This window comes from Juglans regia, chromosome 1 (assembly GCF_001411555.2).
Source record: "Juglans regia cultivar Chandler chromosome 1, Walnut 2.0, whole genome shotgun sequence".
Taxonomy (NCBI): domain Eukaryota; kingdom Viridiplantae; phylum Streptophyta; class Magnoliopsida; order Fagales; family Juglandaceae; genus Juglans; species Juglans regia.
The window spans coordinates 37,707,627-37,733,127 of NC_049901.1; the positions used below are offsets into that span (position 1 = coordinate 37,707,627).

Genomic DNA, 25,501 nt, shown 5'->3' on the forward strand with positions numbered 1-25,501 from the left:
ACGTCTAAATAAACCAAATAAACATAGTGAAATCCAATCTACCAATTAAAATCCTCTAATAGCAATAGTACCCTTAGGTACTCAATCATCTATCCTCAGTTAATCTTGTCCACGCTTCCTATTGCTGATTTTCAGCCGAACCATCAAAATCATCTGAAAATATTATGGAGATAAGAGGTAAGTTATCAACAACTCAGTAAGCAGAGAACATATACTAGTATGTAAACATGAGTCATTTACATAGTACAGAATGCAAAACAAAACATTTTAAGTTTCAGAATGCAAAACAAAAGTCCTTCATAAAACAGAGATTGTGTTTTGGCATAGGATAACTGAACATTATCATATCATATCATATCATATCAAATACATCATATCATAACAGAGACCATGTGTAATCCTTGTGGTAGGATTGTGTTATCTCTAGTGGCCAAACCAGGCAGTATCAAAATGTGATTTTTCTCCTTATTCTTCTCGAAGCCTAGAGTGTGCACACAAGAAAGATCACTTTGTTTCCAAAGTGGGTGCATTTAGAAACAGAGATGTTGGTACCAGCCATATAATAGAGGCCACAATTTTAGACTCGTGGTATGGTTAGAACAGATTAGAATAGAAACAGAATATCATGCCAAATGTTTTCAGATGTCATATCATATCATAATAGAGTACTAAACAAATTCAGATCATTTTCATCTATTTAAAACAGATTCAAAGCATCTTCACATAACCCTGCACAAATTTTTAGATTTCATATTCGCTCTTTTTGCACAATTCAGAAACAGAATGTCAAAAATTTGTTCATGTCTACACTAGTCATGAAAAAAATATTTTTATCTTTTATACAAATTTCATGAGTAATGCAAATCAAATAACCAAAGGTTGTTTCAAGTTTTTTTCATAACAAAACATGTATATTTTTCATAAATTAACCTCAGTTCGTTCCTTTTTTAGCAAAATCTAGTATAAGAACCACACTTACCTAACTCTTTAACTTTTCTATATATCCTCACAATAGCATCAATCAATGTTGGTCGTCACCTAGACATAATTAATACATACTATAAATTAATACAAAATAAACTGGTGCATCTAAAATAAGCATCACAACTAAACAACTCTACGACAATAGTTTCTATAGTTCCGATTCTTCTAACTTCGTTACTACTAAACCACAATGTGACTTCTCGAATATCGCCTATTTAATGCATTCATACTTCAATTCTCTTTTTAGCCTAGCCCAACTTAAAATAATATAATAGTTTCTTAATTACAATAAAATCAAGCCCAACTTACTCCTGACATGTCAAACAAAGCACACAACCCACCAACCCAATTTATCCGATACAAACAGCCATACAAATAAGCCCAACAACAACCTTATAAACCCAAACCAATCAATGTCAACCTCGGACAACTACATAATTCAACCCACAACCATATATCAACATATCAAACAGCTTCTACTTACTTCCGACATGTCAATCAAACACAAACAGCCTACAATTACAACATGTTCAACCCAAACAGCCCACATGCATCATCCCACACAAACACACACATCAACACACATGCTATCCACACTTCAACTCAACTGAGAAATCACAACTCTACAACTTTTGACACGCAAACAGAGACCATGTAACCTTCCAATTAGTATCATATACGAATCTCGCAATTAACAGTACGATTATAATACTAATGTTCAAATTATCTTACCAAAATTTGGTGCAATTGATTCGACGAAATCAATGGCGAGAGGACGCTTTCTAAAACTGGTTTCAATGCCCTGTGGTACAAGGCAGTGTTGTTAAAATCAAGTTTAATCAGTGGGTAATCAGTCGAAGATCAAACCAACAAGCAAAACAAAAAAATGTGTCTGTGTGAGTGAGGACCCGAGAGTTAGATAGGGCATTGTGTGGCAGTGAGTAATTAAATTAGAGAGGAAATAGACTACTAAAACGAACATAAAAAGACTTACAGGTGTGGTGTTGGTGCATAAAAGAGGGGAAAAATAGGGAGGCATTGGACAATAGCAATGCAACACGAGGAGGGAAGTGCTCTGCAATGCGTGAGAATTTGTGATTTTGTGTGATTTTAAGAACCTAAAATTTTTTATACTTTGCATCATGTCAAGCATGTTTGATATATTTTTAGTTCCATGAATAGTAGTGATTGTGCTGGTTTCGGTAATCATAATACTTCTCCAAATCTAAAGACTACCATTAGTATTACCTCCCCTGAATTAGAGAGGAAATAGACTACTAAAACGAACATAAAAAGACTTACAGGTGTGGGGTTGGTGCACAAAAGAGGGGAAAAATAGGGAGGCATTAGACAATAGCGATGCAACACGAGGAGGGAAGTGCTCTGCAATGCGTGAGAATTTGTGATTTTGTGTGATTTTAAGAACCTAAAATTTTTTATACTTTGCATCATGTCAAGCATGTTTGATATATTTTTAGTTCCATGAATAGTAGTGATTGTGCTGGTTTCGGTAATCATAATACTTCTCCAAATCTAAAGACTACCATTAGTATTACCTCCCCTGCACCGATCATTAGTATTACCCCTACATCCATGGGTCCACCAAATAAAAAGATCATCTTCATCATGTGGGACATTTTATCAAATTAAAAGATGATGACTCCAATGACCTACACGCAAAATTTAATAATTGTGGTATTGTTTATGGTTATCACCATAAACGATATGGTACTTCCCAATTGAGAAATCCTTTAGAATGACAGTGCAAGAAGAGTCATATAAAATGTGAAGAATTCGCATAAATAGCTATAAAATTTAAAATTATGAAGATTTTTCGAAAATGAAAAATTTGCATGTATCTTTAAATCCACATATTTTGAATCAAAGACTGAGGCGAGAAAGTTCAAAATTCGAGGATGAATTATCCACAATTGATATGAGTTATTTGGATCCAGATTCTACGCTAATTGTACTAAACTACCTTAAAAATGTGAATATGTCCAAATATGGCAAGAAAAGATTAATCTTCCTTTGATTGGGGCAATACCAGTTGTTTCTTTTCTCAAATATTATTTTATATTTGAAATTACCCAAGTACTCCTGTAATGCAGCAGAAATATCTACCAATTCACTCGATAAATTAGTTAGTATTCAAGCATGCAATTAATTTAATAATTAAATAATAACATAAAATAAATAAATTGCATAACACTAAGATTGGTATCGAATGGAAACCTTTTAAATAACTTTTTAAAAGTAAAACCCTACGGGGCAACCAAATACAGGAAAATCAATCTTATTATTTGAAAATCAATTACAAGTACTCATCATTACAAAACCTTTGCAACTTAACTCTCTTACTTGCCCAGACAAACGAGTCGTTTGTCTTCTACAGCAGTAGCAGCTAGAACCTCTGGTTATCTTCAAATATTGTCTTTCCTCCTAGAACTCTAGGGGCTAAAATCCAATCACACGATCCTCCACACTCGAAGCACGATCACACTCAAAGAAATACGACAAATATAAAAATTCACTAAGGAATTTTCTCACCAAACAATGCATATAAATCTGAATCTCTACAGATTCTAACCAAAAGGATCTCCTAAATAAATAATCTGAAAATCAATTCTAATTGCTGTAGGATTCTGCTGACGGAACAAATCTTATAGGAGTTTCAGGTGCAGCAAGAATCTATTGGCTAGAGAACTCTGCTGACAGACTGCTAACAGCCAGCGCTGAAGTTTCATCAGATAATTGATTTAGATAACTTCTTGATAGTTTGAAATTCTTTCTGTTTGATATGTTTTTTTTTAATCTTCTATTCAGATCACTAGATATATTCTATCTTTCTAAATATTCAATCTTTTTTTTTTAGCTAGAATGTGCTTCCACTCAAAATTTCAAAATCGTTCCCCGCAAAGTACTAAAAAGTTGTACACTGAACAGAACTTTGGAATCCACGGACATTTTAACTCTATAACCAAAAAATTTCATTTTCCAAAAGATCTAATGAGAAAATATAGCTATATTAAAGAAAAATTCATTTCTGCAAATCAGATTTAAGATCAGCACAAAACCAATGAAAACACATTTCTTCTTTCCGCCCTTGGCAGCATCTGAAGCCTTAGTCTTCTTCACCCCACGGATTTTCTTAGCCCTGTTCTTCCTCTCATTCAGCTGCTTCTTTGACTTTTCTACCTTGGTATCAAGTCCATTCTTGATGAGCCTGTACTTGGGTTCATATTTTTTTGCTTTCTCAACAGAATCATAAATCAACCAAAAATCAGTTGATTTTCCACCTCCCAAGTGAGTTCGAAACTTGAAAACAAAGATCGAGTTTGGGTCTTTTACTTCATTCATCCTTACCAGCTTCTCCTTTAGCTCAGTCTTGGAAACATTGGGCCTTCCTAGATGAAGGACATCGATGACGAATTGCTTTCGGGAGAGGAGCCTATTGGTCATGAACTTCCTAGTTCTGATGGTTACTGCCTTGTCCACCATTTTGGTCGTTGAAGATCGGCGATCCGACTAGCGCGCAAGGGCTATAGAGGCACAAGCACGTGCATGGAGACAACAAACATCTCAGAATATTTAATCTTGATCAAAAGTCTTTTGAATATATATTTATTCAATCACTTATATTCAAATTCAAATATTCATCTATTTATCTTTAAATTTAAATATTCATAGATAAAGATAAAGATAAATTACATTCATCTAATAATTCAAATAAGTTATAGTCATCTAATCCTAGCCAACAAACTTTTACATCAACAACGATCACTCTTGTCTTCTTAGCTTCTTAGAAAATATTTCGTTTCAAGTTTTGCAAGTGATTTTGATTTTGATTTTGGCCAGAGTTTTTCCAAGATTCTTGTTTACTTGTGTTTTTAATTTTCACGCAATAATTTAAAATTTTCATTTTTAAAAAAATATTCATAATTTTGAATTTTACAAGTATTTAAGCTCGACTTTTGGGTTTCAATAAATGATTTCAAAATTTTATCATTAACAAATAACTTTTAAAGTTTACTTTCTGTTTTGCATTTTTTCTCAATTTCAATCCCTAGTTTCCATTGATTAACTAGCTTTCAAAATAATTCTAATTATGGCCAGCGTCAACTTATAAATTCTTTTATTCGATCCAATTCTTCTAGATCTTCCATGTCCAACAACCTAAATCTATTAATCAAAATAATTATAGAACCATAGATATTAAAAGAAATTTGAATCAGTGGACTATTTCCCATGTGCTAAAAATCATATTTACGAGCAATTTACTTTTTTTTATAAATTATTTTTTCTCAATTATTTAATTAAAATTGTTGAAAAATCCATTAATTTAATTAATGATTATGAATCATTGCAATTATAAACAAAGGAGGCTATGCTAAAACATATTAAATAAAAGTGGATTAAATACAAGTTGCTATTAAACTATTGGCAAGAAGTGGATTAAATACTTTACTATTATCATATTTGGCTAATGGGAGTCATTAGAAATTTCATGATTCATTACTTTCTACGGTGGAGCCTAACTTATATCAAAGAGTTTTTTATTTTAATTAAGAGTCGTAAAGACTATATATTATTATTACAATCAAGTATACCAAAATTTAGCATACAAATCTCTAAACAAATTAATTGTAATTAAATTATTCTTCCTAATGGGGAAACTAGAAAGTATAACTCCATTATTTAAACTTGAAAGTAATGCTATATTTAATCTTGATTATATTGAACAAAACTTAGATAGACTAGTCCATATATTTTTTCAATCATATAAAAATATTTTTTTTCATAATAGAATGCCTTAATCCTCAAATTATTAGTCACCTAGATCTATATTTATTTAAATTTTCTGAAATAAGTCGTAGAATTTGAGTACCCAATTTTAAAGAGTTATTCCATGAAATTTAATTTTTATACACTTTTATTTTGTTAGTACAAATACTATATTTTATGTAAGAGGAAAATATAGTAATATACAGCGAATATTATAATTTTTGCAACATTTTCTAAAATTTTAAGAATTTTTTTTCAAAAGGAATATTATAAATTTTTAACTGAAATAGAGGAAAATATATTTTCTTTCTTTTCAAATCAAACCAATTATATACCATTCACCGAATGAATCAACGGGTTAAACAAGACAATGATCAATTTGTCTTTGAAGAATATCCACTCTTATAAGCTGTCTTTTTTTCATTTTTTTAAAATTTATTTTTCAACTTTAAAGAGCTGGTTTAGATAGTAAAATGATATGAGATAAAATGAAATAAAATGATTTTAAAATCTCGTTTTTTTTCAAAAAACATATATTTTCATCTAATCATTATAATTTTTCTAACTTCCAATACAAAATATAATAAAGAATTAAATATTTTCAAATCTTAAAATAAAAATAATATTAAAAAATATATTTTTATAATATTCTATAAAATTTTAATTTAAAAAAATTATAATAATGAAATGAAATGAGATTGTTTATCTATTCAATTGTAATAATAGACATATTAACATTATTTATATAAGGATGGCTCTACAATTATCCCTTCCAACGCTCGCTAAGAGCTATCGTAAATGTAATTATTATTTTATATATATATATTTAAAATTTTTAAATATTTTTAAAAAAATAAAACAATTATATTATTAAAGAATATTACTTAATTACTAAGTAAAAGAAAAAAAACCCTCTGATGGTGAGAGCAGCTTTACTCTTTAAATGCTCGATCTTATCCGATTACTTATATCTTCCAATCACATCGTTACACGCCCACAGAATCCCCGCAAAATAAAATCTTCCGTCAATCCTCTCACATCCCTCCTTATATATACAGCTGTCCTGGTTCAGACCAACCCATCTGAGTGAAGACTCTGAGATTGGAGTGTGAGAGTGAGAATGAAGAACGCCGGGAAGAGTTTCAAATCCAATGTGAAAAATGTTGGGAGAAAGGATCGGAGATCGGGGACGGGCATGAACGGATCTCCAAAGAAGGGCGGCCATGGCGGCAAGTTCACGTGGGCAGGAGTTGGCTACTCTCAGTCCGAGATCGGCTTCGAAATGGAAGCTCCGGATGCCAAGGACCCGATGTTCGAAGATCCAGAAGAAATCGCAAAGGTTTGATTGGCGGCGTTGGCGACGATGATCGTACTCGTAGGTTTGACTATGATAATGACTATGAGGTGTAAATAATCCTGGACTGTGATCCATCATTTCCCCTTTCAATAAAATGTGTGCATAGTTTTGTACTGTTCTTAGAATTCTGGATAGAATACTAACTTCTTTTAGCTGCTCGATCTCCCAATTGGACTGTCCAAATTCCAACTCTGATCTTAAGAACATAAGAACATCGAAATTGTGGAAGGGAATCTAAACTGGATCAGAATTCCTTAAACATTTTATATAATTCTGGACTTTAGGGACTGAACTATCTATCCATAGGATTAGTATTTGTAAAAAGTTATGAATCGATTTAGGAGCACTTGATAATCATCAATAAAAATATATATTTTTTTATATAATTCTTTTAATGTTTCGATTTAATAACAAGTTATTATTGATTATTATCGGCTAATATTATATAGAGTCGGAGTGGAATTTCGTGTTTTTTTATTGGGTGATGCTACAGCCCCCGCTGGGGGCTCCCGCTCGGAGCTCCCGCTGGGGTGTAATGTTACATGTGTTTTGTTTAAGTAATTTTTTATATAGATCTTTTATTATTTTAAAATGTTTTAAAAAAATAAAATAAATTTAAAACATCATTCAGAAAATATTTTCTTAATCAGAAAGTAAAAAAATATATATTAAAAAATACTTTCTTAATCATGAAGTAAAATAAAAAATTATAAAAAATATTTTTAAAAAAATAAAATAAATTTAGAACATCATTAAAAATACTTCCTTAATTAGAAAGTAAAAAAAAATTTATTAAAATATACTTTCTTAATCACGAAGTAAAATAAAAAAATATTTGTTTATGATTTTTTATTTTACTTCGTAATTAAGAAAATATTTTTTAATAATATTTTGAATTTTTTTATTTTTTAAAAATATTTAAAATTATTAAAAAAATCTATATAAAAAACAATTTAAAAAAAAACACATAAAAAATACACTAATCTCCAAGCGGGAGCTCCAAGCGGGAGATATAGCATTTCCTTTTTTTATTTTGAAAAGTAGTTGGGTCACAACTAAAAAAATAATTTTTTTTACGTAAATTTTAGATTTATTTTTTAGAAAATATTATATACACAAAGATATCTCAGACAGTGATGTAACACACTCACATCTCCTCTCTCTTATTTTTTTCTCCTCCTTCCGTGAGTCTCCCCTCCCTTCCTCCCCCTTTGCCTCTCTGCTTCCGCATCCCTTTGGCCGCCACGGTGGTCGGGGATTGAGTTGCCATTCATAAGAGCTTTCATCCCCTGCCAAACGGTGTTGTTTGGACTGTCAGTGGCTTCTATCGGCCTTAAGATGGTTCTTAACCACCATAGCAGCCACGAGAAGGGTGAAGGTAGGCAGAGAGGGAAAGGGGGAGGAGGGGAGGGGAGATGCACAGGAGAGGTGTTGTCGTGAATGAGACAGTGCTTCTTGGACGGTCAGCGGCTTCTGTTGGCCTTGAGGTGGTCCCGACCACTATAACAACCATGGAGAGGGCGAAGACAGGTGGAGACAAAGAGGACAAGAGGGAGGAGGGGAGGGGAGACACACAAGAAGGGAGACAAAAAGAAAGAATAAAAAAGGAGTGAGGAGACGCATCAGTTTGTAAAATTTCTTTATATTTGTAGCAACCTTTTTTTTTTTTTTTTTTTTTAGAAAATAAGCAAAATTGGCATTTTAAAAAATATAAGTAAATATTTAAAAAATGAGACAAGATGATAATTTTATAAATAATAATAAAATAATTTGAATTAAGTATTTATTAAATTATAAAACATGAGAGTAAAATATTATAAAAATTAAAATATTTTTATAATATAATTTTTATTTTAAAATTTAAAAAAATTAAATTATTTTTTATTTAAAAATATAAAAAATTTATAATAATTAATTTAAAAAAATTGTAATGGTTAATTTAAAAATATTTATATTTAAATAATATTTTTAAAAAATAAGATAAAATAGAATGAGATAAGATAGAAGATTTTTCTAAAAATCTCCTAAATATCATTTCTCTTTATTATTTAAGGACGATACTATAGGTCCTGTTGGGGTTTCCGTTGGAGCTATAACATGTGTTTTCATGTATTTTTTTAAGTTATTTTTTATATAGATTTTTTTAATATTTTTAATTATTTTTAAAAAATCAAATAAATTTAGAACATCATTAAAAATACTTTCTTAATTAGAAAGTAAAAAAAAATTATTAAAAAATAATTCTTTAAGTAAAATAGAAAATTATAAAATGATTTTTTATTTTACTTCGTAATTAAGAAAATATTTTTAATAATATTAAGAATTTTTTTTATTTTTAAAAATATTAAATAATTTTATATAAAAAATAATTTAAAAAAAAACACATAAAAATATATACTAGAGCTCCAATGAGAGTCCCATAAGAGCTCCAGCATTATTCATTATTTAATCGAGGAAACTGTTACCACTTACCGAGAAAAAATAATAATTATAATAATAATTGGCGGATTCAAAGGGTGTTGCGAGAAAACTGGAATTGATCAACGGGCGTTTTATTTTCTTCGTCAACGGGAGGTTATCAACTTGTGAACGTTAAGTTCTGTACAAACTCCTTTTTTTTTTTTTTTTTTTTAAATAAAGCTCTGTACAAACTCTTTGATGGAGTTCACATGCCAAGAATCAAGATTATTCGTCAACTTTACTAAAGAAAAATAATCATGTTGGGGGGCATTTTTACTACCAATTTTTTAATCGAATTGCACAATTTTTTAATTTCTAATTTTACTCAATTTTTTTAAAAAGATTCTTTTAAATATAAAGAATAAGCTTACACAATTCGGTCAAAAATAACTGTAATTTAAGTTAGATTTAGATATTGAGATGAGATAAGTTGAAATGAAAGTTAAAAATTAAATAAAATATTGTTAGAATATTATATTTTAATATTATTATTGTCTTAAAATTTAAAAAGTTAAATTATTTATTACATTTTATGTGAATTTGATTTAGAACATTAATTTTACAAATTAATATTGTTATTTAAGTGAATTAATGGTGTATTCTATACACTGACTTACTAATAAACGAACTCATGCACATAATAATTATAAATTTAAATCTTACCATTCAAATTGTGTTGCATCAATAATATAAATGATATATTTTCATATAAGCTTATAAATAGAATGAATGACTCCTATTTGAGATTTGGCTATTTTAGCTACTCGTATAATATTCTAAGATAAATATTATATATTATCATTTTTACCATCATCTTCTATCGTAGTATTATAAATAATTGTAGAATTGTTTATTATTCATTATTTATCATTCAATCCTTGTATGTCAAATTAGAGGATAGTGAGAAAATGATAATTAAGAGGATGATGGATAAAAATTTTCAATAGTGCTATATGTATGCACAATATTATACGTACTGAATGAGCAATAGCCTCATTTTATTCATGTTTTTTTTAATTTATTTGAATTTAAAATTTTTAAATTTTAATGAGATGAAAGTTGAATAAAATATGTTAAAATATTATTTTTTAATATTATTATTATTTTAAAATTTGAAAAAATTAAATTATTTATTATATTTTGTATGAAAATTTAAAAAAATTATAATAAAAAAATAAAATAAGATGAAATACTTTCACTATCCAAACAGTGCCGTAAGGTTACAAGGAAAAAAAAACACAAAAAATAATGTTTTGTTTTAAGATTCATTTGTTTTTACAGATAAGATAAAATGAGATAAGTTGAGATTAAAATTAAAAAGTTGAATAAAATATTATTAGATTATATTTTTTAATATTATTTTTATTTTAAAATTAAAAAAAATTAAATTATTTATTTTATTTTATATTAAAAATTAAAAAAATTATAATAATTAAATAAAGTGAGATATTTTTTAAAAATAAACTAGGACTAATTTCTTCCGTTAGTAAAAATAAAAGAAAACCTCGGTCCTGTCAGTTAAGTAGCATATTGGAAACATTGGAAAGCAAAATCAACCGATCCCAATCCACAACAAATTGAAGATCCTTTGCTCGAAACGGGAAACTCGACGCTCAAATACGTTTCGGAATCAATCACCGGTAGCAAAAAGGCCTCAGTCGTCCCTCTTCCTTCGCAGACACACAAATGGTTGCCCAGGACGCAACCACAGAAGAATGAGAATAAGCGAGCGCGGCGCAGAGGCACGGAATGGGCAACAAGATCGCGCGCACCACCCAAGTCTCCGCCTCCGAGTACTACCTCCACGACCTGCCGTCCTCCTACAACTTGGTCCTCAAGGAGGTTCTCGGCCGAGGCCGTTTCTTCAAGTCGATTCTCTGCAAGCACGACGAGGGCTTGGTCCTCGTCAAGGTCTATTTCAAGCGTGGCGATTCCATTGATCTCAGAGACTACGAGCGCCGTCTCTTCCAGATTAAAGAGATTTTCCTTGCCCTTGATCACCCTCACGTTTGGCCCTTTCAGGTCCCAGTTCTCACCGCGTTTGTTTTCCTTTTCCTTTTTTCTTTGGGAATTTGAACGCAATGTTTTGTTGCCGAGAAGATTCAAGAAAATTAGCGCGACTTCGGTTTTTTGAATTTTAAACTTCTGTGTGGCTTTATTATAATTGAGCTGCCTCGAGATGTAAAATTTCAAGTTAGCTATACAAAGTTCTAAGTTTCTTTTGGTTACCCAGAAAATTGGGTAAGAGATGGGGATATAAGATTGATGCTAGATGCCGTCTTGCTTAATTTAATGATAATTCTAGAGTTTATTTCGATTGAATAAGATAATGGCACTTGTTGTGATTGCGGGAATGTTTTGGTTCTAGAGGTGGAGTCATGAAGAATTTTGTTGGATTTTTTGGCAGTACTTGAATTTCATCTTCATCTTCAGGCACTTGAATAGAGCATTATTGTTGAAAATACTCGTATGGTTTTCTGTTCGCTTGCAGTTCTGGCAAGAAACAGATAAAGCAGCTTACCTTTTGAGGCAGTACTTCTTCAATAATCTACATGATCGACTAAGTACTCGGCCTTTCCTCAGTCTAGTCGAAAAGAAGTGGTTGGCTTTTCAGGTTTATCTTTCTCTGACCCTCAAACCCTGAATTCTAAGTGTTCAATGGCTACAGTTATTCTCATCATTTTACTTATAAAAAAAAAAAAACAGTTCTTCTCATCATTTTTATACTTTTATGGATTTGCAGCTACTTCTTGCTTTGAAACAGAGCCACGAGAAAGGAATTTGCCATGGTAAGTTCTAATAGTTGAAGGAATCTGCTTGTGATATGTTTTTTGTCCTAACAATTAGTTGGTTTTATACACGTTGATTTTGCATCTTCTCAGGTGATATAAAGTGTGAGAATGTGCTGGTGACTTCTTGGAATTGGCTTTACCTTGCTGACTTTGCATCCTTCAAACCCACTTATATTCCCTATGACGACCCTTCTGATTTCTCCTTTTTCTTTGATACTGGAGGAAGAAGGCTCTGTTATCTTGCACCTGAAGTCAGTTCTTATTTAACTTCTATAATTATTCTATGCCATTTTGTTCCTTTGGATGATTTTATCGTTATGAAGTTTCTCCTTTTATTTTCATTATTGCCTATTATATTATTTCTTGAGGAGATAATTCTCATTCATATGTTAGCATTTTTTCTTCTCCCAGAAGTTTGATAACAACCTGTAGAATGGATGTTATAACCTACAAATTTGTACTGTAAAATTACAGCTCAAGCTTGTGGGTTCATAAAAGGACATTCTATCTATCTTGATAGGAAGCATGCTGGTTAAGATTATTCTGTGGGTCAATTCTTAGACTAGCATCTATTCATAGGTTAGAATTTTGTCTAACCTATGAGTATATAAGAAATGAGGTTAGCTAGTTGGAAAATGATCTACTTGTCTAAAGGGGGAGGATTAACTCTAATAAAAAGTACTTTGTCTAATCTTCCCACTTATTTCTTATCTCTTTGTCCGTTGCTGGCAAGGGTAGAAAGAAGAATTGAGAGTTTATTTTGGAATTTTTTATGGGGTGGTAAAGGAGATGAAAAAAAGTTCCATTTGGTTAGTTGGAAGAAGGTTTGTCAACCGATTGATTGTGGTTGGTTGGGGATAAAAAACTTGAGATTGTTTACTAGAGCATTACTTGGGAAATGACTTTGGAGATACCACTTGGAAAGAAATGCCTTATGGAAAAATGTTATTGATGTAAAATAGGGTTGTTTATGGGGAGGTTGGTGCTCAAAAGATACTAGAGGTGCATATGGGGTGAATTTGTGGAAGTTCATTAGAAAAGGATGGGGGGAGTTTTCTAATCATATTAGATTAAAGGTGGGGAGATGGGAAGATGATACTTTTCTGGCATGATTGGTAGTGTGGGGATTCTACACTTAAGTTGGATTTTCGCTCTCTTTTTAGAATTGCAAGGGATCAAAATGCACTTGTGGGAAATTCTTTCCTTTGCATTGACAATAATATTCAGTGGAATGTTAACTTTATTAGGGACGTTAATGGCTGGAAAGTGGATGATGTTGAGGCTTTTCTGGAAAGACTTTACAAGTTAAAAGTTGATGCTAGGTAGGGAGGATAGCATGCTGTGGGTTCCAGCAGGAAATTCTATGTTCTCAGTTTCCTCTTTTTACAAAATATTAACCAGCCACAGGAGCTGTGAATTCCCCTAGAGAAACATATGTAAAGTGAAAGTTCCTTCCAAGGTTGCTTTTTTCTGTTGGGTGGTATCCCTGGGCAAAGTGTTGAAAACTGAAAATCTTAGAAGGAGAGGTATGTACATTGCTGATTGGTGTGTCATGTGCAAGAAGGATGGGGAATCTATTATTCATCTCTTTCTTTATTGTGAAGTGGCCAGGTTCTTGTGGAATAGGTTTTGAATTGGACTGGTCTACTTTGGATAATGCCGAAGGAAGTGGTGGATTTATTGGTAGGGCGGAAGGGATTGAAGGGTAGCAAGAATGCTGTTGATATTTAGAAGATGATTCCTTCTTGGCTGTGGTGTCTATGACTTGAAAGGAATGAGAGATGCTTCGAAGACAAAGAACGTTCATCGGGAGACCTTAGGGATTTTTTCTTTAGTACTTCGAGTTTGTGGGCTAAAACTTTTGTAATGGAAGATAATTTCCAGAATTTGTGCTCGAATGAGGTACGTGGCACTTATGGAGTGAGTTTGTGGAAAAACATAAGGAGCCTTTGGGGGACCTTCTGAGGACATGAACATTTTGTTGTAGGCGATGGTTCGCATGTCCCTTTTGGTTGGATATATGGTGTGGTAACCAATGTCTACAAGATACCTTCCCTACCATCTTTGCGCTTGCCAGAGTAAAGGAGGCAACGATTGCTGATCTTTTGACCTTTTCAAATGGCACCCCTCAATGGAATATTGACTTCATTAGGGCAGCCCATGATTGTGAGTTGGAGTCTATTACGGAGTTCTTTGCGGCATTATATTCCGCAAGTATTCCAGGGGGCTCCAGAGACGATGCTTTGGAATCATTCTAAAAAAGGTATCTTCTCAGTCAGTTCTTTTTACCAAAAGCTCACGAACTCTGGAATGTCTATGTTCCCGTGGAAGAGCATATGGAAGACGGAAGCCCCTTCAAAAACAGCTTTCTTTGTCTGGACAACATCTTTGGACAAGATTCTCACCACAGATAATTTGAGGAAACGATGGGTTATTGTCCTAGATTGATGTTGTATGTGTATGAAGCATGAGGAGTCAATTGATCATCTGCATTTACACTGCGAGGTAGCCAAGGTGCTATGAGATGATTTTTTCTCAAGAGTCGGATTGTCTTGGGTTATGTCTTGTAGATTGGTGGATTTCCTTGCAAGCTGGAGAGGACTGCACAAAGATTCTCAGGTAGCGGCAATGTGGAGATTGGTACCAATATGCATGTGTTGGTGTATTGGGAGGGAGAGAAATGCTAGATGTTTTGATGATCAAGAGAGAACAATGGATGAGCTTAAAGTTTTCTTTTTTAAGTCTTTGTTCCTATGGGCGGGGGCTATAGTTTGTAATGGACTTAGTGTCCATGATCTTCTTCTTTCTATTGTAACCTCTAGTTAGGCTTTTTTCATGTATAATTCCTGTGTTCCTGGGCTTTGCCTATTTCTATAAATACAATATCTTTGATTACCTATAAAAAAAAATAATTTCCAGAATTTGTTTTAGATTTCCTTTTGCTTTTAGAAAGTAGTGGGTATTTCCTTTGTAAACGTCCTGTGTACTTGGGCTTATGCCTATTTTTGGGAATACAATCTCTTATTACTTATAAAAAAAAAAAAAAGAATTTTGGTTCTCCTAAGTCTAGGGGTGTACAGACTACTGACCGACCTTCATTTTCATTGGTCTAGTGCACAAAGTGTAGATCGAGCCGAAGGGTGAGAAACTCCTTTGGCACCAACTGAAACTGCGCAAAGAGGCGGTGCTAGTCAAACAGTGCTGACCTCAATGATGGTCAGCCAGTTTCGGTCTGGTTGGAGTGACCAATCACTCTACTGCGTCTATGAACAAAACTCAAATCCAAATCAAAAAATGATTCCAACTTTACAATTATTTCTACCAATCCAAATAAAGACAAACAGTGATTATTAAGGGGGGAACAATTGTTACTTGGTGAGACCGAGTGGCAGAGGGAGAAGCAACATTGCAGTGGAGCCAGCGTCTTGAAGCATGTTTTGGCAGAGAGAGAGAGAGAGAGAGAGAGAGAGAGAGGAGGCAGAATTGAGAAGATGATAATCAACTAAACAAAGGCTGGAAGTTGATGGTTTGGATTTCAAAGGAAAGGCTGGGCTAGGCTAATATATTGGGCTTTATATAAATAGGTTCAGTTGGGGTTTATATATATGAGATCGATTCGGTTCGATCTGATCTAGTTGGATTGAGTTACTTGGACCAATGACTGGACCTATTTGATCAGTTTGTAACTTGGCAGGATTGATGAACTACCGATTTTGGTGAAGAATCAGCTCATTCCGGTCGGTCTACTCGGTTTTTGGTTTATATGTACACCCTTACGCCTGAAAATTTTGTGCAAGACTTTCTTGTCCTTTTATAGAATCTTGCTTGTTTCGATATACTAAAATGCTGTTTGATGGCTCAAGTCTCTTTAACAGCCTATACCAGAAGTCGGTTAATGATAATTGATACTAGTGATATGCATCTGCATGACTTTGTAGCAAGCAGTCATCAATTCTGAATTAGAAAACCATTTAATTGATTGTTTTCGGTCTTTGGTTAATTTCAGAGATTTTATGAGCATGGAGATGAGATGCAGGTTGCACACGATGCACCTTTAAGACCATCTATGGATATCTTTGCTGTAGGGTGAGCTTTCTCTACCTTAAATATCTTTACCTTGAAAGGATTGTTTTGAAAACCTCAATTTTGACAAGTATCATTGAGATCATATATCTAAAACGTTATAGATGTATCAATGCACAGGTGTTATTGAGAAATTAAGCATTTGTGTGAATTTGCACGAGGAATTTATTATTGAGGCTGTAATTATAGAAAAATTGTGCCAAAGTGACATTGTTGCGTAAGGTTGTTTACTTGTAAGTGCGCAAGTTAACACCAGAAGCAATTTTGATAACATTTTCATGATGGGTGAAAGACAACCATGATTTTTGAAGAATTAAGTACACGCACCTCCCATAGGGTTAGAAATACTACACTTCAAAATAAAACCTTGTAGTAATAGATCCCTAAAAATTAATACTTCCATCCGTACTTCATTTATTATAAACTATAAAGTGGAATTTAGCAAAGTCTAAAAGTAAACAATACTTTGATGTCACTGCATCCTTATAACCCAAAAGTTAACACTATGTGATCAACACTTAATAGGACGCGTCTAAGGTGTAGTCTCATTTTGTAATACCTTGGATTGTATATAGAAAGTTGGTGAATGAAATTCCACATTAAATGGGAGGGAGAAGTTTGGGCCATTTATAGTAATTACAAGGGACTCCAATAGTGACATCAACTTGTCCTTTTGGGATATAGACTCAGACATGCCCAAGCCTTTCTTAGGCCGTTACGCATTTACTAGTTGTGGTCTGCTTGCTTGTTCTCATCTCACATGGAAAATTTAAAACATAAAAAAAATGAGTTGACCACTTAGTAAATATTATATCATAATGTAAAAAGGTTTTGAATCAGGATTTAGTTTTGAAAGCTTCCTTGAACACAATACATTTGAACAAAATCAATTAAACACTTATCGTATTTACATTTACTTGCATAATGGCCAGCACACATTAATCCTTGTGTGCAAGGTTGTGCATTGGTCTCACATCCTGTGTCCATTGGGGGTATCGGTATACTATTGGATGTAATCATCCCTTAAGGATGATAGGGTCCTTAAGGATGCCTTTCCTGGTGTGTATGGGGATAGTGTGGTGTAGGAAGCCTCAAAAATTGATTTGTTGAAGTCTTCCAATGGCATTATCCAATGGAACACCATATTTACTATAGGAGCACATGATTGGGGAGTAGAGATGAAAACCAAGTTTTCTGGATCCCTTCAAAAAAAGGGAAGTTTAGAATCTGCACTGTATATTGCGCTTGCTGTTCAAGATACAAATCCTTTTCCTTGGACAAGTATTTGGAGGATTAAGGCACCTTTAAAGCATCTTTCTCTGCATGGAGAGCTTCCTTAGGGAATATTCTTGCTGTTGAAAACCTAAGGAAATGCCAGATCATTGTAACAAATTGGTGTTGCATATGCAAAAGGAACAGGAATCCTGTTGACCACCTACTTCTGCATGGTGAGATAGCAAGGATACTGTGTAATGAGCTTTTTTGATAGGGTAGGATTGGCATGGGTGATGCCTAGAAGGGTGGTCGATTTCTTAGCAAGTTAGAGAGGTTTACAAGGCAATCTGTAAATTGCTGCAATTTGAAAGATGGCTCCTACTTATTTATTATGGTACCTTTGGAGGGAAAGAAATGGTAGAAGCTTTGAAGATCGCAAGCTTGTGGTTGTGGAGTTTTACCTCTTAAAACTTGCAAGGTTTCGTCTCAATACCTAGGAGGTTTGAGTTACTGTAAGGGTGGCTTTTTGGGGTCAAACTACGCCTTTTAATTCTTATCAGAGCCCCGGAAAAAGGTCCAAACAGCAACCTCTTTGATGTCACAGTGCTGCAGAATTTTCTGCAATGGCCAACCATTACCCTTAATTACATGTATGACTAGTATAGCACATATAGAATGCATCACTCATGAATTCTATCTTCTATGCACGTCGTGATCATGCCAGCTTATAAATTTTTAAAGAGAAAACACGAGGAAACCAGTTTTCATTATTGGATAGCATCTATAAAATCTGATATTCAGTGAAAACCTGGCTTCAAGTGATCAATTTATCACATATCATCATAGCATACCATTCATAAGCCTTAAACAGACCTAAACCAACCCTTACCTAGAGTTTCCAGTTGTATCCTAAAGAGGAAGATCAAGTGTCAGAATCTGTCATTTGTTTTCCTTTGCCCAAAGTTGATACCTTGCACTTTCTAGCCTTAGAGTTTATGTTTTGACATAAAAAATAAAGAATATGTTCGGTTCACAAAAGATAGGGAATTTCGAATTTAGGGATAATACTTAATGAAACTTTCCTTGGGTTCAACTTTGAGGTTGCAGAAAGAATTGCAGCCATTAGGGATTTGTTAGGACTTAATATGGGTGCTGTAGAGGAGTGTAAAAGAAGCAGAAAACTTGGGATTATCACATTGATTTAGTTGCTGGAAGGTAGGCAGTAACTTCTACTCAAAAAATGAAGAAGAAAAATACCTAAAATATGCATTCTTCTGTCTTTTACTACTTATTAGAGGTTGATTTTTCAAGTTCACAGAATGGGAGATTCAGATGGCCATTCTCACTTATGAATTGAATTGATTTCTTTTTTTGGTTACATAAATGCGAAAGTGATATATTTCATGTCCTTTTTTTTTTTTCAATTTCAAATTAAAACATGTCAATTCTCCTCATTCCAGCCCCCCCTTCCCCTTCTCTCTCTCCAAAGCTGCACTCATCATCTAACTGCTTTAGGTGTGTAATTGCTGAGCTTTTCCTTGAGGGTCAGCCACTATTTGAACTCTCCCAGCTTCTTGCCTATCGTAGAGGGCAATATGATCCGAGCCAACATCTTGAGAAGGTACTCTCTCTCTCTTCTGATTCATAATCTTCAGTTGGGAGTTTTTTTTTTTTTTTAATTCCATAATATCATTTAGTCCCTCCAGCCTCAGCCTGAATGTTTTAGCCTTGCCTTCATTCGTATCTGACATCAGACTTGATCCATGTATTTCCTTGCTCATGTCTGGGTATTATAGTTGGCTAAGTTTCACTTACCTTCTTCGTATGAACTTCCATTTATCTCAATGATTTGCATTCATTGCTCTCTGGGTGCAGATTCCTGATTCTGGAATCCGCAAGATGATACTACATATGATTCAATTGGAACAAGAGTCGCGACTTTCTGCTGAGAGCTACCTGCAGGAATACGCAGCTGTCGTGTTTCCACGATATTTCTCGCCATTTCTGCATAATTTCTACTGCTACTTGAATCCTTTTCATTCTGATACAAGGGTAAACAGCTCTGGCTATGTAATAATGAAGTTCAAATTTTAAGATCTCAACTGCTTCCACTTATTATGACTTACATATGGTACCTTGCTTCTTTGTAATTGATATATGTAGGTTGCGGTATGCGAGAGAGTTTTCCGTGAGTTACTTAAGCATATGATGAACAGTAATGGCTCTAGTGATGAACTGTCACAAGAAATGGTTGCAAAACAAAACATCAATTGGACAAAGGACTCTTCAAGGAAGAGAGAGCAGATGTTAATTCGCGATCAGTTTGAACTTCTCGGTGACTTTAATATTCTGCTCAGGGATGTTAAACAGAATAATGATTACCCTAGTGCCAAGCCGATGCTTGAAGATGCAGCCAATACTGATTTTTCCCAAAATCTTAAAACGCATGCAATGCAATCACCTGGTGACCTACTTCAAACTATCTCCAATGCATTTAGGAGAAATGATCATCCCTTTCTGAAAAAGATTACAATGAATGATTTGAACACATTGATGACTGAGTATGACAGCCAATCAGATACCTTTGGCATGCCTTTTTTACCCTTACCTGAAGACAGTATGAGATGTGAAGGAATGATTCTGATTGCCTCTCTTCTTTGCTCCTGCATAAGAAATGTCAAGTTGCCTCATTTGAGGAGGGTAGCCATACTTTTGCTTAAGTCTTCTGCACTATATATTGATGACGAAGATCGGTTGCAGCGAGTGCTTCCATATGTTGTTGCAATGCTTTCTGATCCAGCCGCAATTGTGCGTTGTGCTGCCTTGGAGACTTTGTGCGATGTTCTGCCTTTAGTTCGAGATTTTCCTCCCAGTGATGCAAAAATCTTTCCAGAGTATATTCTTCCAATGCTTTCCATGCTACCTGATGATCCCGAGGAAAGTGTCAGAATCTGTTATGCCAGCAATATTGCTAAACTAGCACTCACTGCTAACAGATTCTTGATTCACTCAATAAGCATGAGTGAGGCAGGAGTTCTTAATGAATTGACTTCCGCACAGAAGCCAATGGCATCATATAATGAGACATCTGAACGACTTCAAAGGATAAATAGTGATGCACAACTAGCACAGCTGAGGAAATCCATTGCAGAGGTTGTTCAAGAACTTGTTATGGGTCCAAAGCAGACACCAAATATCAGGCGGGCACTCCTTCGGGATATTGGTAATCTATGCTGCTTCTTTGGGCAGAGACAGAGTAATGACTTTCTGTTGCCCATCTTACCTGCTTTTCTAAATGATCGGGATGTGCAGCTAAGGGCAGTGTTCTACGGCCAAATTGTGTATGTATGCTTCTTCGTGGGCCAAAGAAGTGTGGAGGAATATCTTCTACCTTACATTGAGCAAGCTTTAAGTGATGCATCCGAGGCTGTAATTGTCAATGCTTTGGATTGCTTGGCCATTCTGTGTAAAAGGGGCTTCTTACGGAAGAGGATACTGCTTGAGATGATAGAACGTGCCTTTCCATTATTATGTTATCCCAGTCAATGGGTACGAAGATCTGCTGTAACTTTCATTGCAGCCAGCAGTGAGAGCTTAGGTGCAGTAGATTCCTATGTTTTTCTTGCCCCATTTATACGGCCTTTCCTCCGCAGACAACCGGCATCTTTAGCTTCTGAAAAGGCTCTCCTTTCATGTTTAAACCCTCCAGTCACAAGAGAAGCATGCTATCAAGTCTTAGAAAATGCTAGGAGTTCGGATATGTTAGAGAGACAGAGAAAGATATGGTACAACTCATCACCACATTCTAAACAATGGGAAACCATGGATTTATTCAAGGGAGGGTCAATGAAGAGTTGGCCAGATAACCAACGAAGTACTGAAGATAAAAAACCTGTGGGCAATGCGTTACAACAGCCTGAGCTAGCTGAATATGATGATTGTGAGGCAAAGTTGAGAAGTGTGGGAAACTATATTCGCAATGCTTCTAGCACAATTGATATTCGTGACCCCCTAGGCTCAGAAAAGTTAAAATTCTCAGGCTTTATGTCACCACAGGTTAGTGGTGTGAGTAGTTTTATGTGTGATAAATCATCTGAAGGGATACCATTGTATTCCTTCAGCTTGGACAGGCGGGCAGCTGGAATGCCTCCTGCCTCATCTGATTCTCCATTACAAGTAAACTCCCCTGGAATTGGTTCATCATCCATGCCTTGGATGGATCCTGTAAATAAATCATTTAGCCTGGCTAGTTCAGTTCCAGCACCTAAGCTAGTTTCAGGCTCATATAGCGTCAGCAATGGTTCTAAACAGTTCCATAGAGTGGTACATGAACCAGATGGCAATGATAATGATCAAATGGTTTGTGTTAATGGAAAATTTCAAGAGACTGGATCATCTGGCATAATGAAAGGCAGTTCTATTATGGTGGAGGTTGCCTCCAATTCAAGTGATTTGACAGGATTGCCAACTTTTGCACGAACATCATCAATTCCAGATTCAGGTTGGAGGCCGCGAGGAGTGTTGGTTGCACACCTTCAGGAGCATCGCTCGGCGGTTAATGACATAGCCATAACTTCTGATCATAACTTTTTTGTGAGCGCATCTGATGATTCCACTGTCAAGGTTTGGGATTCGAGAAAATTGGAAAAGGACATCTCGTTTAGGTCAAGGCTAACTTATCACTTAGAAGGAAGCCGGGCACTGTGTGCTACAATGCTTCCGAGCTCTGCTCAAGTTATTGTTGGAGCATGTGATGGCATGATACACATGTTTTCTGTTGATCATTTTTCTAGAGGTCTTGGCAATGTTGTCGAGAAGTATTCAGGCATTGCTGATATAAAAAAGAAGGATGTTAAGGAAGGTGCTATACTCAGCCTTCTGACCTACTCTGCCGATAGTTCTTTCAGTCAGATGGTACTGTTTAGTACCCAAAATTGTGGGATCCATCTGTGGGATACAAGAAAAAACTCCAGCTCATGGACACTTAAAGCAACTCCAGAGGAGGGCTATGTGTCGTCTTTGGTAAACGGTCCTTGTGGGAATTGGTTTGTGTCAGGATCTTCAAGGGGTGTGCTTACTCTTTGGGATCTGAGGTTCCTTGTACCTGTGAATTCATGGCAGTATTCTCTTCCATGCCCCATAGAGAAGATGTGCCCTTTTGCTCCTTTTGTTCCTCCCCAAAATGCTTCTGTATCTACCACTGCAAGACCCCTTATTTACGTTGCTGCTGGTTGCAATGAAGTTTGTCTTTGGAATGCAGAAAATGGGAGCTGCCACCAGGTACATGGAGATTATTTATAATTGTTTATCTTTTTGTTCTGGGCATTTATAATTGTTTATAAAAAAATAGACGTGATGGCAATGCATTAGTTAGGAGTGCCCACATGGGACTATAGGACAAGCTAGGAATCACAGACCACATATATTGCACTTATGAAGATGGAAAAATTATTTGATAGTTGTTATAGCATGGTTTTGGTGGAACGAAAAGTTGAATTTGCAAACCACTACAGTTCAACAGAAATTGACATAATGGTGATAACATGCTTCTTTTTAGAAAGTAGACTGTAGCCTGTATTGTCTTTAAACTGTGAAATATCTAAACATCCCTTTCTTCAGCCATTTTTGGTAGTTGGCTAAAACCGGAATTCCATATGGGCTAAATTTTGCAACTCATCAGCGGCCCTAGAATAGGATCCCAATGGCCAAGTGGATAAGCTAGAGGGGAAATATATTAGCTAGGTGAAGTGGATGAGCAGAGCATGTGCCACCTCCTTTACTTGATTATTGCTCGAAGTTGTACTCTGGAAATATTGTTGTGGGAATTGTAAAGTTGCTTGTGTATTAGTGAAACTGCCAAGTGTCACTCGTACTTGCGATCATTTTAGTGTCATGTTCTTAACTGCTTATAGATGGAATGGAGCACTTTGGATTGCCACCGCTTGTATTATTGCTTGGATTACCTAGTAAAATCTGTTTATCACATTCTTTGCCTTTTTTTTTAGGTGTTGCGAGTGACGAACTATGACAATGATGCTGAAATGGGTGATGGTCCTTGGGCCTTAGCAAGACCATCGAGTAAGTCAAACCCTAAATCAGATCTGAGACGGAATGTCAATCCAAGGTACAGAGTTGATGAACTGAATGAACCTTCTCGTCTTCCTGGTATTCGTTCATTGCTTCCCTTACCTGGGGGTGATTTGTTAACTGGTGGTACTGATTTGAAGATACGCCGATGGGATCATTACAGGTTTCAATCTAACTTCCAGTCATTCTTTGCTTGCTTCCCCCGGGAGTGCTGTCATGTATTTGATTATTAACTCTGCTTGCTTCCCCCCGGAGTGCTGTCATGTAGTTGATTATTAACTCTTGAATGTTGCAGTCCTGATCGAACTTATTGTATCTGTGGGCCAAACTTGAATGGAGTTGGGAACGATGATTTCTATGAAGCTAGATCTAGTTTTGGTGTGCAAGTTGTGCAGGTATGTTTTATGTTTCTGTCAATCTTTCACAATTTTATTTTGCATCTTAGCCCAATGATTCTGTTATCTTACTACTTTCCTTAATGCTTGTTTTATGGCAACTGTAACTTGGTGCTTTTGTTCTGGCGCACAGGAGACAAGGAGACGGCCTCTAACTAGTAAGTTGACATCAAAGGCAGTTCTTGCAACTGCTGCCACCGACTCTGCAGGTTGCCACCGCGACTCCATTCTAGCTCTGGCTTCTGTTAAGTTGAACCAGAGACTCTTGATATCGAGCAGTAGAGACGGGGCTATCAAGATTTGGAAGTAAATGACTTAGGCATACCCATGATGTTGTACATATTTAAGGCCAATGCTGGTTGAAATTGTATATTATATTCCATGACTACCATACATACATATGAAGTTATACCACTCTGAGTTATACAGCACGTAAGCATGTAGGATTAGTTAGCAGATTGTAGTGCTGGATGCTAGGTTTCAAGGACATTATTTTATATATTCTTTTAAATTATATTTTGCCCATAAAAAGAGTGAATCTAGAGATCGGAAATAGATTTTCCCAAGTAATTTGTACCTCTGCTTCTACATGGAAAAATCTATTGTGACCATGCCTCCTGGTCTGTTGAGTTGAGCCTTTCATATCCCACATTAAATATTAAAGATTTTGGAATCATCTCAATGACAGTGATGTGCTTCCTTCTTTCACCCCTTTTATATCTGCAAGAAAAATGTTAATTGTATTTAAGAAAAACTTATAAAAAAATTTACTTCTTTATATGTCAATCATTGATATGCCGAAAATTATGAAATTTGAAATTCAAAAGAAAAATAACAAAATTAGTCTTGTAAGTAAAAATGTAAGTACATGTAGTATTACTCAAATAGATCTCATAAAAGTAGACTCACAAGTTGATATGATTTATTGTGATATGTTGAATCTATTTTATGGATTACAATCTTACTTAAGTTTGAGTTTACTTTTATGAGATTCTGATGAATCATTTATCTTCTTTATTTCTATATCGCGATGCATCTTAATTGATGGGGTCTCAAGACTACCATTTTGAGAACCTTCTCCAAGACACTCATGGTTTGGTGTAGTGATTCATTGTCTCCCGTCTGAGACATCCCATTCACAAAAAATAAATAAGTAAAAGAAAGGAAAAGCTTAATATTGTTAGAGGCTGGATATAATTTATTTTTTGGGGCTGAGTAAATATTGTATTAAAAATAAAGGAAAGCTCAAATGGTGGGGAGGGAAACCCCGTAACCAATTTAATACAAAACAATAAAACAAAAAGTGTGAAATGGCTACAAGAAGCCAGTCTCATGTTTCCTAG

At 34.7% G+C, this 25,501-nt stretch overlaps 3 protein-coding genes across 3 annotated transcripts in view; 1 reads left to right on the forward strand and 2 right to left on the reverse strand.

The window, feature by feature from the left end:
* Positions 1 to 25,501, reverse strand: part of LOC109009972 (deoxyhypusine synthase) — an 871,604-nt gene that overhangs the window by 579,019 nt on the left and 267,084 nt on the right. The gene's annotated exons all lie outside the window — the stretch shown is intronic.
* On the reverse strand, positions 1,703 to 4,543 carry LOC109018697 (40S ribosomal protein S24-1-like). Its single transcript, XM_019000843.2, has 2 exons — positions 4,009 to 4,543; positions 1,703 to 1,786 (listed from the first exon to the last, which is right to left on the reverse strand). The coding sequence occupies exons 1-2, from the start codon at positions 4,483 to 4,485 to the stop codon at positions 1,703 to 1,705; spliced, it is 561 nt and encodes a 186-aa protein (XP_018856388.2). The 5' UTR covers positions 4,486 to 4,543.
* On the forward strand, positions 11,139 to 24,672 carry LOC109018693 (serine/threonine-protein kinase VPS15). The gene is made up of 11 exons (XM_019000841.2): positions 11,139 to 11,608; positions 12,078 to 12,200; positions 12,330 to 12,375; positions 12,469 to 12,629; positions 16,385 to 16,464; positions 19,192 to 19,297; positions 19,552 to 19,728; positions 19,840 to 22,956; positions 23,682 to 23,926; positions 24,059 to 24,158; positions 24,292 to 24,672. The coding sequence occupies exons 1-11, from the start codon at positions 11,336 to 11,338 to the stop codon at positions 24,466 to 24,468; spliced, it is 4,605 nt and encodes a 1,534-aa protein (XP_018856386.1). The 5' UTR covers positions 11,139 to 11,335; the 3' UTR covers positions 24,469 to 24,672.

Coding starts and splice junctions, on each gene's coding strand:
- LOC109018697 (XM_019000843.2), bottom strand. CDS start 4,485: ATGGTGGACAAGGCAGTAACCATCAGAACTAGGAAGTTCATGACCAAT. Junction 1,787..4,008: donor ATGAATTTTTCTTTAATATA/GCTATATTTTCT, acceptor CTTGTACCACAG/GGCATTGAAACCAGTTTTAG.
- LOC109018693 (XM_019000841.2), top strand. CDS start 11,336: ATGGGCAACAAGATCGCGCGCACCACCCAAGTCTCCGCCTCCGAGTAC. Junction 12,376..12,468: donor CGAGAAAGGAATTTGCCATG/GTAAGTTCTAAT, acceptor GCATCTTCTCAG/GTGATATAAAGTGTGAGAAT. Junction 19,729..19,839: donor CTTTTCATTCTGATACAAGG/GTAAACAGCTCT, acceptor TGATATATGTAG/GTTGCGGTATGCGAGAGAGT.